General features: G+C 37.5%; 1 protein-coding gene across 1 annotated transcript; it reads right to left on the bottom strand.

Moving 5' to 3' along the window:
• Window positions 1-9,259: 9,259 nt before the first annotated feature.
• On the bottom strand, window positions 9,260-11,906 carry LOC110744379 (UPF0481 protein At3g47200-like). Its single transcript, XM_088244657.1, has 3 exons — window positions 11,762-11,906; window positions 11,484-11,593; window positions 9,260-10,627 (listed from the first exon to the last, which is right to left on the bottom strand). Exons 1-3 carry the CDS (start codon window positions 11,904-11,906, stop codon window positions 9,260-9,262), a joined length of 1,623 nt encoding a protein of 540 aa, XP_088100783.1.
• Between the last annotated feature and the right edge of the window lie 1,636 nt (window positions 11,907-13,542).

Raw genomic sequence — 13,542 nt, 5'->3', positions numbered from 1 at the left:
TCAACAACCAAAAGAAGACCACATGGGTTGGCAGCAAAAGGCAGCCACAATTGATCACCTTTGATCCCATGTGAAGAAAGCTTGAGGTGCAGCAAAAGGAGTATGGGATGAGATTGATTCCAACCACACTAACATAGACAAGATGAAGTGTGAGTTATGGGTTGTATTAAAAGAGGAATGGTGGTGTTGGATTTCATCATGTTGTTCCTCCCTCTTAGCCCTATAAATAGAGAAGCCTTCAAGCTTCAAAACACACCCCAAGGGGGGGAGCTCTCAAACACTTCTCTAGAGCTCCCTTCCCTTCTCTCCCTCACATTCTCATAGTTTCCTTTCAAGTTGTCAATTGTTGTAACAAATTGATTTTACTAAATTTTCCTTCAAGTTTTCAAGTTCTACTTTAATTTTATTTGTAATGTACATTCTTTCTTAAGTATTCAAGTTTAATTAGTTTCCAAGTTTCAATTATGGTTTTTGTTCTTATTCATTATGCTTATAAGTTAATAGGCTAGTTTGAATGATTGATCACCATTTAGGCTTGCATGTTAGCTATCTTGGTTTGAATTAAGAGTAGACACCATGCTTTAATTCGAATTGAACTATGAATAAGAAGAGTATGTATGGACATTCGACAACAGGGATTAGATACATGCTTGGTTGTTTAAATTGTTCTTCTATGCTTAATGGGTTCCTAATGCTTAGTTTTAGGTTAGACAACAAATGATCAAATTAGGGAATTAGGAACACAAGGTTATGACCAAACACCATGGCTTAATCATACTTTAGCTAGAATCAATCCGTTAATCTAATTGAACTTGGGAACTTATTTGCTTGAGTTATTTCTTTTTTTCTTGTTTTATTTATTTTCTTTTTCATTTCTGTTTTGTGTAGGGAAAATGAATTGGATCATTCAATCACCAATCCTCGTGGGATCGACCTCGCACTTACATATGCTATACTACCAAACGGCTCGTGCACTTGCGAGTATCACAAGTTGAGGATGCAGCTGAATCTATTTTGGTGCAGCTGAATCGAAGCAACAAGTTTTTGGCGCCGTTGCCGGGGACCGGTAACATTGTTTGATTCTATTTGCCTTTCCTACTTTATTTTATTTTTTTTTCTTAACTGCACAATTTCTTGTTTTAAAGTTAATGACGTTAATGGACAAGTTGTGTTTGTAGTCCAACAGAAAAGGACAATTGCCCAACAAGCAAGAGAACTGGGTTTAAGTCCCAGCTTACACAAACCATTGGTGCTTGTTGCTTTGAAGCATGGAATTGGATGGTGTTGATTTTCCTTTTTATTTTAGTTTTTATTTCCTAATCCTTTTAATTCCATTTCAAGTTTGTGTGTTTGTTTTAGCAATTTATGATAGCTTAATAAAAATGGAGAGAGATGGCAACTTCAATCATAAAAATGGGAAGTGTGGAGCAATGGGAGAAGTCGCGCCCTCCAAGTGCATCCATGATCGACCTAATCGCTTCAAGGGGAAGCATTTCAATCCTTTCTCTTCTTTGATTTATGTTTATTTCCGTAATGGTGATAAATAGGTGATAGAAAGTGCTGTTTGTGTTTTTCTTTGGTTTCTTGGTTTGTTTCTTTTAGTACAACAATTTATTTCGTTTGTTTGAGTTTGTTTAGAGTACTTAGTTCATTTTCATTTATGGTTTGTTGTTTCATTTTATCTTAATTTGTTTTTGTTTTTTTATCTTAAAAATTTAAAAAAGAAAAGATTTTTCATATAAGCTAACTTTTGGTAACCCCAGTGAGCACTTCCGTCAATACAGTGTCTAGGAGTTCTATAGGCGACACCTTCGGTGTCTAAGAAGTTTGGGTTTTAAGCGGGACCATTGTGACCCCTCCAACCTTCCCGGATCCCCTAGCTGTGTTTTCTGAGGCCCTTAACTGGTCATCCGTGAGTTGCTTGTATATTTGTGTGTTTTTAAATTAAGTTTATTTTTATTTTCTTTGTTTTCTTTTCTGTTGTGTCTTTGTTTTTGATTTGTTTTGTTTTTATTTTGTTAAGTTAGTTTATGTATTTATTTACGTGGTTTGGTTGGTTAGTTTATTTCTGAGTGTTAAAACACATTTTTATTTCAAACGTTAAATTAAAAAAAAAAAACAAAAAAAAAACAAAAAACAAAAAACAAAAAACAAAAACAAAAACAATAAAAATAAAAAACAACATCATCATCATCTTCTTCTTCATCTTCATCTTCATCATCATCATGGCTTGCCTCTATTGTCTCGCACTTGTAGAATCTGCAGCAGCTCTACATGGTCCTCATTCTTTCTCTGCAGTGCTTCCACATGTTGATTGGCACAGTAAAGCCGCTTCTGAAAGTCTGCCACCATAGCCTTCAAGGAAGCCACTTCCTCGCTCAGCGCGGCACACTCACGTGTCCTCGCCAGTAATCGCATGCCCAAATTGGTAGCCGAGACCGCATGGAGCACAGATAAAGTGTGGGACTCCTCCACTGCCACCTTGTCCGACCGTTGTGCCACATGCAGATGATCTGCCGGTGTGAGTATACTACTAATCATGCCACCCAGTAGCACTGCTCTGTTCGGCATTGCCTCAGCAAAGTTCGGTATTGCCTCAGCAAAGTTTGAGGCCGTGCCGTGATGATATGTGGAGTTTGGGAAGACAGAGGTTGGAGGAGCCCTTGTCTGGGCATTCGGTGGTGCAAGTGAGAGCTCAAGGTTGAGATCATCAAGGTGAGTGCATGAGAATGCCATTTGTTTTGCTTCTGAATTTTTTGATGTTTTTCCTTGAGTTTGCAGGAAGAAATGCTGGGTATCATCCGCTTGCAGAGGTGTGGTTTAAAAAGACATATGCTGATGAGAGAGAGCCAACACCTTTCGGATTTCCCGGGCATGCTCGACCTAATCGCTTCAAGGGGGAGCACCTTTACTTTACTTTTCTTTTGTTTTTTCCTCCGTGTTTTCTGGTGTTTTATATTTTTGCCCGTTACTTTCATTTTCTAGAGCTTTGTGTTTCTGCTTTTTCCTTTCGGCTTTCATCTTTATTTTATTTTAGTTAGGGAACTGTGCTTTCTTTTCCGTTTGTCGTCTTCGTTTGATTTAAGTTTGGGAGATGCGCTTTCTTTTCCGTTTTCTTTTTCCTTCTGCAACTTTACTATTTTATTTCCGAAACAAAATAACCAAAAATAAAAACAACCAAAATAAAATAAAAACAACAATTAGCAGTAGAAATCATTTCTTCACAGTGCTCGGTGTCTCGACCATTGGAGCTTTGAGTTTGGCCCTCTGGCTATCCTCTTCCGGGGCTTCACGCACAGCTTCTTGGGGCTCATCACTTGAGCTCCCAAAGATCGCAATCTTAGCTTGAGCGTAACTACTCTCACGATCTGCTTGTTTGCGTTTACCCGGTCGGTCTAGGTCCTCCAGCTGTTTTCGCATGTCGCGAGAGTACAACTCTACCATTTTTGATAGGTTTTTATTCTCGTCCCGCAATACTTCTAGCTGGTGTCGATTCACCTCTACTATCCTTGCCCTCTCCCTTTTCAAGCTTTTTATAGCACTCTGACACTCTTCAACCATACTTCGCTCCGCCGCCAACTGACCCTTTAGCACCTCTACCTCATGGGACTTCGCAAGTAGGCGATGACCCAAACTTGCGACTGTTGCCGTACTCTGCACGCTCAGTGCCAGGGCATCGCTCACGACCCGGTTGTCATCCCTTGTCCCCAGCACACGTATATCTTTAGGAGTCACTAAATTTCTAGCCACTCCAATGGCAACATCGTTGTCCAGGAGTATTGAGTCAGTTACTGTCACAGGCCCCCGTGCGGAAGCAAAGTAGGGCATCCATACTGGTGCCGCTGCTTGGCCTCGTGTCTGAGTCGGTGGAGCTAGGTTGAGATCCAACGAAAAAGGGTAGGAAGAGGCCATTTGATTTCTCACTCTTTGTTCTTCTTTCTTTTCTGTTTTGTGTGTTTCTGAGTTTGTGTTTTTCACCCGTTCTTTTTACCTTTTTATAGACTTAGTTTGCTAAACCCTAGCCGCTGCGGTTCTGGGTTATGTGCGGCCCTTACGGCTTATCTCTATATATCGCCGCACCCATTTCCCAACCTCCCCTTAATTGCATTTTCACCTTTCACAACCTTCAAAGTGAAAAAGTCGTCCCGCTTCACCCAAGAGGCCAGTAATTCAGGCTTGGGGGATGTGAAAGCGGCCTCTGCGCGCCGACACGTCCCTAACTCCTTTTGCCTGTCACTTCCTAGGAACCGAGGCAGCAGGGACCACACTCTTTCTTTTCATAAAAATAAAATAAAAATAAAAATAAAACAAACGTGTGGGCTTCGGATTTCATTGCGGGTCGGGTTTTCACCGTTGTTAGGTTTCAAAGTGTGTTAACTTCTTTTGGGTTGGGCTTTCAATCGTTTGGGTTTTGGTTTGCGTAAGATTGTTTGTTTAGGACTTACTGTTTTGAGTGTGTTACTGTTTCGTTTCTTTTGTTTGTTTGTTTTGAATTTTTTTTATTTTGTAATTATTTTATTTTTGTATTTTAATTCTTGTGTGTTTTGTGATTTTATATTTACTTTAGTACCTTCCATTTCTTGTTATGACATTGCTTGTGGCTAATTTTTAAACATTGAGGACAATGTTCATTTCTAGGTTTGGGGGTATTGGAGTTTAGCATGTAAATTTGGTTTTTCCTTAATTTAATTTAATTTATTTTTTATTTGCTTGTTTTTATTTTAATTTTATTTTGTTTAAGTCTTGCTTTTATTTTTATTTTATTTTGATTTTGATTTTATTCACTTTCCGAACACATTTGATGAGATTGTGATAAATGTTTGCATTACTTAAATGAAAATTGAATTTTATTTATTTTTTATTATTTATTTTTTCCTTATAAATTTTTTTATTTCAAAAAAAAAAAAATTAAATAAATAAATTTGGCATCGTTCTAGCATGATATGTTCGAAACCTTCTTTGCACTTGCCATTTGTTTCATAATTTTCCAATTAAAGGATTTGCATGACCCAAAGAATTGTATCAAGCATAAATTAGACTTATATAACCATATAATGTGAGCTTTTGAGCCTTGTGCTTCATTTCATGAGTGTTATACACATACTCTTATTTTCTTGTCATCAAAGTTGTTGTTTGATCTCATTATTCATTGATTTGGTTGAACACTTAAAAGTCATTCATTCTTTTGCAATTTGATTTCATGACATTTAAGAAGTGATATTAAGGCCCTCTTTGGATCGTTTGTGCCTTTCAAGCTAACCTTATGCATGCTTAGGCATGATTTTCCATTGTTAACCATTTTGAGCCTACAAGTAAACCTTTTCTTTCATTTTACCAATTATATTTCCTCGCCTTAGCCCGAAAAACAAATATTTACCTTTCTAAGGAACTCATGAGCTCTAATTCGGATGTGTTTTTCATGCTAAGTTTGGGAAGGGATATTACTTTAAAGAAAAAAAAAAAAAAATGAAACTTCACTCAATTGGTGAAAGAAAAGAAAAAAAAAAAAAAATGTTGTGATTAAGTGGTGGTTGATTGAAAATTCATTTTTGGGCCTTCAAAAATAATTGTTGTTTGGAAAGAAGTGTAAACCATTGTAAATGAAGGTATAAGGAGTTTTGATCATGTAAAAGAAAAAAAATCTAATCGTGATGATTCGAAGTCTTGAAAATAATTATTTTATGCTCTTACATTTTTGAGTTCCTTGGACTTTGTATTATCCATACCTTTCATTTCTTACTCACCTTACACCTTTGGCCCCATTACAACCTATGTTAAAGACCTAAATTGATCTTAAATGTCATATGGTTGAATTGCATGCATTTTCTTACTTTTAAGTGTTTGGCATCCTTCTTGAGATCATATTAATGCAAGTTCTTCATCTTCCTATTTTGAGTTAAGTCCTTTATGGTTTAAATCTAATCTCATGTTTATAACTGAGTGATGCATTGTAGCCCTCTTCTGAGTGATTCATTTGTGAGAGGACAACTTTGGTGAGATTTGAAGTTGAACTTGTGCTTTGTATGATTTTTGAAATTGTGTAAAAACTAAGATTGGGGAATTTGTTGCATTTGGCTATCACACTACTACACTTTGAGCATGTTGTGTTTTGAACTTTGCCGCTTTGTAAAAATATTGTCTAAAAACTGAGCTTTTATTTTTGAGTCATGTGCATGAGTCATTTCTCTTCATAAAATGTTCGGAAAGATTGTTTTGAGTTTTTAATTATTTCTGTTTTTATGTTTCTTTTATTTTGCTTTTTATTTTTATTTTTTTTTATTTTGGTTTTGTAATTATTTTTATTTTGGTTTTTGTTTTTGTTTTATTTTGCTTAAGGACTAACAAATTTAGTAAAGTTTTCTAACCACTTTGTTTTGTAGAGTGAGTAAAACGTTTGTGGGTATCGTTTCTGTTAAACCCTCAGGAGACACAACTCCTCCTACTAGGGATGCCTAGAGGTTTAAAGGCTTGTTGCATTTGCTCAATGCAATCGAGTTACCTGCGGAAGTGGTTTAGTTAACTTCTTATTTTGTTTTTAACTCTGTTTTGTGTTGTTTTGCTCGAGGACTAGCAAAATCTAGGTTTGGGGGTATTTGATCGGTTCATAATTGTATATCATTTTGTACTCTTCTAGCTTATGATTTGGTTATGTTTTTGAGTTAAACTTGTGCTTTTAATCCTTTTTGTGTTTATCTTTCAGTTAATTGACATTTAGGTAACAATGATGACTTTGGATAGGAAATGATGCAATCCATGCATGTTAAGGCTTGATTTGGGTGAATGGAACAAGGGCTTAAAGACAAACACATTTTGGCTACAGCTCCTTTCCAGCCCAATTTCGTAGGTCAGCTTCTTGGCCTTGGATCAGCATGCTATGGGGCTTGGAGGAGGTGAAGATCTTCATGAAACTTGTTCCAATGGGTGTCTAGTACAACATATCCAAATTTCAGCCCAATTGGACATTTGTGGAGTGCTCAGCCCGCCCAACACTCAACCTTGCTCAGCAGGATTTGCAGCTGCCAGCTTTGAGCCTTGTCTCCTCCTTTAAGCCATGTGCCTCACCCATGCTGCAACTGACTTTGGATCCAACATAATGAGTGAAGTGGGGAGGCATTCCAGCAATGAAATTCTAAAGGAGCAAGTTGGTACATAATGGAGCTATTAAAGAGAAAGCATGTGCATGCATGTAAAGCATAAATGAAATGAAGTCAATTCCAGTCTCTGTTCGGCTGCCAACTTGCAAGGCCCAAAACGCACACTTCTACTGCTCCGATGGGAATACTTTCTTCATAGAAGTTGTTCCAATGGGTGTCTAGTATAACATATCCAAATTTGAGCACCATTGGATACGTTTTGAAACCTATGACCTTCCTACACCAAGTCTGGTTCAGAAGACTCGTTTTTGTTCAACAACCAAAAGAAGACCACATGGGTTGGCAGCAAAAGGCAGCCACAATTGATCACCTTTGATCCCATGTGAAGAAAGCTTGAGGTGCAGCAAAAGGAGTATGGGATGAGATTGATTCCAACCACACTAACATAGACAAGATGAAGTGTGAGTTATGGGTTGTATTAAAAGAGGAATGGTGGTGTTGGATTTCATCATGTTGTTCCTCCCTCTTAGCCCTATAAATAGAGAAGCCTTCAAGCTTCAAAACACACCCCAAGGGGGGGAGCTCTCAAACACTTCTCTAGAGCTCCCTTCCCTTCTCTCCCTCACATTCTCATAGTTTCCTTTCAAGTTGTCAATTGTTGTAACAAATTGATTTTACTAAATTTTCCTTCAAGTTTTCAAGTTCTACTTTAATTTTATTTGTAATGTACATTCTTTCTTAAGTATTCAAGTTTAATTAGTTTCCAAGTTTCAATTATGGTTTTTGTTCTTATTCATTATGCTTATAAGTTAATAGGCTAGTTTGAATGATTGATCACCATTTAGGCTTGCATGTTAGCTATCTTGGTTTGAATTAAGAGTAGACACCATGCTTTAATTCGAATTGAACTATGAATAAGAAGAGTATGTATGGACATTCGACAACAGGGATTAGATACATGCTTGGTTGTTTAAATTGTTCTTCTATGCTTAATGGGTTCCTAATGCTTAGTTTTAGGTTAGACAACAAATGATCAAATTAGGGAATTAGGAACACAAGGTTATGACCAAACACCATGGCTTAATCATACTTTAGCTAGAATCAATCCGTTAATCTAATTGAACTTGGGAACTTATTTGCTTGAGTTATTTCTTTTTTTCTTGTTTTATTTATTTTCTTTTTCATTTCTGTTTTGTGTAGGGAAAATGAATTGGATCATTCAATCACCAATCCTCGTGGGATCGACCTCGCACTTACATATGCTATACTACCAAACGGCTCGTGCACTTGCGAGTATCACAAGTTGAGGATGCAGCTGAATCTATTTTGGTGCAGCTGAATCGAAGCAACAGGGTGGGAAGGTGCTTTAAGAAGTTGATGTCGTGAGAAGCAAGTGGGTGCCGTTAAAGAAATTTTCAAGTTACCCATAATGCCCTCATGCTTTTAATAAATGACAGTCTTATACCCCCGCTTTACTCTTCTTCTTCCTCGTTGAGAGCTGAAGTTAAATTTCATAACATTTATACAATAAAGACACGTTTAGGTCTTAGGGACGGATAAAATAGAGCATACTGTTTGTGTGAAGGTGAGTACAAGGAGTATAATTGCAACAATAGTAGAAGCAATCTTCCTTGGAGTGTTGAAATAGTCTCGCTTTAGAATTGCCTTCCACCGGTGCCGACGGGTCTTGCAGTATGCATTTAGATTTGCACAAATCTGAAAGTAATAAAAAGGCTTTTCGAAGCCAATGGGTATACTTCTGTTCTGTTGAACCCAATGAATATTTGTGTAAACCCCCTCCCCCCAAATCGCTTGTAATGAAGAAGAAAAATTCTGTATGAACTTGCAATAAAGACAAAGTAATTCTAACATCTGGGCCTAATTAATTAAGATAGTCCTTGGGAAGATGCATTTGAACTTTTATTTAAACTATAATTTACTGTCACTGCAATGTCTTTTTCTTCAAAAATGAAAAATATTAAAGGGTACTAAACATAAATTATGGAACTAAAAACACTTTGTTATTATGGAGATTCATAAACAATGAGTGCTTATGAGGATGAAACTTATGTTTGCAAACCAATTAACAAAAGGGTTATGACCCGCGACATTTAATGAGTATGGTGAAAAGATTGTTCTTGGTTGTCGATCCGCAATGTCTCCTCTTAGAGGGATAAGATAGAGCATATGGTTTGGATGAGTGTGAGCACAAGGAGTATAATTGCAGCAATAGTAGAAGCAAGTTTCCATGGAGTGTTGAAATAGTCTCTCTTCAGAATTGCCTTCCACCGGTGCCGAGGGGTCATGCAGTATGCATTTAGATTTGCACAAATCTGAAAGTAATAAAAAGGCTCTCCGAAGCCAACGTCTCTGCTGATATGGTTAAACAGAATGGAGAGGTCTTTGCTACTCCCTAGCATGCTAGATATGACTCCGTAGTCCATGAGTAAATCTGCGTCCCTTGATGTCCTGATCATGCACATCATGAGGAACATAAACTGGGAAATGTACTTCTCCGTGTCGTGGCACTGCTCAAAAGCGATCAGGTTCCTGAAGAGAGTTTCTGTCCAGTCGTCTGCTATGAAATTTGGAATTTTGAGACGACCATTGTTGAATTCTATGTTAAGCAAGGAGGCACTGCCTTTAATTGTCTCAAACTTAACTCCGGCCTCATCGAGTGCCGTCACGCTTGGTGGAATTTCATGAATCTTAGCGTTATGTTTTTGCTCGTCCTCTTGAGGCTTTGGCGGTGCCAAGTAGTAGCGTCGTATAAAATCAACAAAATGATTCACTTGATCATGATTAGCAGAGACAACATGAGCGGGAAACTTATCAATTTTCACGAAATGCTTGAAGAACTCATGAGTTAGCATGGTGAAAGAAAGATGATGATCTCCTGGAGAGAGACTACTCATACCTATTTGCTCGTACAAACCCTCGAGGATGAAGAAGGGAAGTTGATTTTCGATCAACAAGATGTCGTGGTAAACGTCTTCAATCATCCTCGGCTTGTGAAATATCGGATCACAATTATCTCTGTATCTAGAAAAGTGATGCCTAAGCATGAGTTCCAAAACAAAAGTTGCATCCATCAGCATGATGAAAGTAAATTTATCACTACTTAGTTCAATATGCTCCACATAATAGCTCCTTGCTTTTGCTTCCCATGCTCTCACTAATCCAAGACAATGGTCCAAGTTGAGCTTGTTCCGGCGGATAAAGGCGTCCACGTATTTGGGCTTACACATGGCATAGCTTGATTCTTTGAAGTGATAAGGTCCGATTGAGACTACACGAGGTTTGTAGAATTCTTCATTCCCCTTGCGAAATCTCTCCGGGACTTTGTAGATGCAACACTCAGGCGACAGATCAGGCGTGCGTCGGATAAATTCCTGTATGGCAATCGCCACTGAATCACTCGAATTTCCAGTTATCGGTTCCTCATCACTGGTTGGTATGCTTGAAATACCATCATGCGCTATACCTCTGTCGCCATGCCCATCGAACGGCCCTGTAACATGTGCACGGCCCCTCTGTCATCAAGTGTATGGCAGAGCCAAAATTTTACTTTAGTTAGTAAGCCAGCATCAAACAGTATATGTGCTTTTTAAATTTATAATATTGTATGTCAAAAACTCTCGAGTTAATTGATAAAGTTTGTAGGTCAAATTATGATCATGGGTTGAGGATGATGAAGCTTACCCTCATAAGTTCTTGAGTTGAATCGTTGGCTGACTAGATGGCTCCTCCTTGGTATAAGATATTATTTTCAGGCAGGCCTAGAGCTCTTTCTACAATCTGTGGAACTAACTGAGGAAAGACCTTTGACCTTGTTACAAGAAATTCTCAAAATGTCATACAAGGTATTCTTCAATATTTGCAAAAAGAAAAGTTTCCTTGCAAGAAACTAACAAAGTATTATCTAATTCTTCTTTATATACAAAATCAAAAGTGCCATATTGTTCTTTGACATTGGTACAAGAAACTAACAAAGTATATTATCTAATTCTTCTTTATAAGTTATAACAAAAGAGAGGTTCATTGCAAAGGTGAACGGTGACCACCGTTTAGTTTGATTAAATTAAAAAAAAAAAACATTCGCTGCTGGAGATGCCCCACAAGGCCTTCTTTCTCAAGATTGAATTATTCGCGTGGAACAAAAGAAAGCAACGCCGCTAGGTTTTACATTAATTTGGACCCGAGCTAGATTCTCTATTTTTCTCTCCTTGCATTTATGTAGGTTCCGAGCTTCAAGTCTCGGATTGGTGTTTGTATTTGATTAACTTAATAACATGGAATTCCAGGCGTGAGCTTGCAAGGAACCTTTTCTTTTCGCAAATATTGAAGAATACTTGGATGACACATCCTTTGATGCCTATATATACAGACAATGAAAAGTGCCATATTATCCTTCGACATTGCAAGATGCTTCTCATTAAAGGCATGATTATCTACAATAGGAAAAGGTTTCCTCACAATATCTATTCCTTTTTCTTGTTCTTTTCATGGCCACAAAATTCAACAAATCATAATTTACAAGAATCTTCTATGTCAACCTAAACACTCTAGTGCTATGTAAAAAAAAAAAAAGATCAAGCTACCGAACCCAACTTTAGGCTCAAAACCCAAACGAGCCTCTATCATGACATCTTGTTTTCCCTACCAACCGCTCTTATACATAGCCCATGCAAACATCTCCATGTTCAAACTCACACCACCATCTTCATGTTGCCTATTGGTTTCTTCCAAAACTCCCTCCTTCATCTCCGTCTGATCCTGTAATCCGGTCATCAATAACTTCACACGAATCATTCTTTGTTCCTTCAAACCCAAGTCCAACGGCTCGACAGAGTATATCGCGATTTGCGTGAGGGTTGTTCTTGTACAAAATTGAAACCCTTTACGTGGCATTCCAATTGGCCCCTACACGTGTCAGCTTGGACACAAAGAGCGAATTTTGTTGGATTTTTGGGGTTTGTGGAAGTCTTGACATGAAGACGCATAACAATGTGAATGTCCCTAATGCAAGCAATAGAATGTGGTGGACAAGTGTCACGCCCCGGACCCGGGGGTAGGCGGAAACTCCGCGTCCGGTGCGTGAGAAAATAAAAATAAAAATAAAATAAAAAATAAAAATAAAAGCCGAAACAGAGTTTAAAATAAACTTCTCTTATAAAAATAGATCCCAAAATCTTTACAACTTTACAATAAATAGATAAAACTCTATCACTCTCATCTAATTCAACTTCAACCGGTTTAGTCCTTGTCTTGCCCACTAAATCATCTAAAAAATTAAACAAGGTGAGGGATGAGCAACCACCGCTCAGTGAGTAGATTATGTAATATGCCAGTCAAGCAATGCCGTTTTACACACTCTAGAAAATATCATAAAAAGATACATCAATCCATATCATATCACATCATCCCTTCATATCTCGGTTATCCTTCATAGCATGTAACCAACCACGTGACTCCTATTGGCCTTACTGCCCTATGTCCCCGTGTGGTACATCTATCCCTCGGGTACCCCAACATTGAAGTTCTCATGTTCCATGAATAATACATACTTCATATTCCAATCAATATATATATAGCGTGAAAGATTGCACCAAATTAGACATGCTTGACTTGAAATAGAGAGATATTTGTAAATAGAATAAATCCACGATAATTCATGGTTTTCATATTTTATCATAAAATAAGAACTTTTAGAACACATTACATAAACCACTCACCTCGATAATGAGAGCCCTTAAAGAAATTGGGAGGACAACTATATCTATCTTCATGGACTACTGCGCATGCCATGAGAACAATAATAGGAAAGGGTTCCTATTTATACTACTACATAGGCGGCAACTACTTTCCTTCAATTGGTCTAATGAATGGCAATTGATAAGGTTTGGCTCCAAGTTTAGATAGCTATTATTGGAGTGCCAACACCTCATGCTCAAAAAGAGCTTACTCATCTAGGTACAATGACACTTGGAGTCTAAAGTACGTTTTGGATAATAACTTAGGCAATTGAACTTGGTTGGCAAGAAACAAGAGATAAAGCTGTCATAAAAAAAACAATACATATAAATATTACTATTTTTAATAACTAATAAGATAAATTTATGAAAATATAAAAAAATACGGGGTTTCACAATAAGTCCTAATTTTGCAATGTACGGTGATGCGATTGACTTGTGGTTGAGCGGTGAGCTTTTGCATTAATCTCCATGGCTAATTATAAGAGGAATTAATTAATGGTTGTTACGTAATACCTAGTTACTAGGCTTTTGCATTAACGACAAGCACAAAAAACGTGCCGTAAATATCAATTATTAAAACGACACGCACAAAAAAACGTGCCGTAAAAGCTCCAATTTGGTGTAGTGAAAAAAGGTTACTATAGGCTGATTGCAAGCGAGAGATGAGAATGAAGAAACGGGTGAAGAAAGGT

The sequence above is a fragment of the Prunus avium genome, chromosome 7 (assembly GCF_965620075.1).
Source record: "Prunus avium chromosome 7, drPruAviu1.hap1.1, whole genome shotgun sequence".
In the NCBI taxonomy this organism is placed as follows: Eukaryota; Viridiplantae; Streptophyta; class Magnoliopsida; order Rosales; family Rosaceae; genus Prunus; species Prunus avium.
The sequence above is the reverse complement of the archived record's forward strand: the minus strand, read 5'-3'. Positions and strand labels throughout refer to the sequence as shown.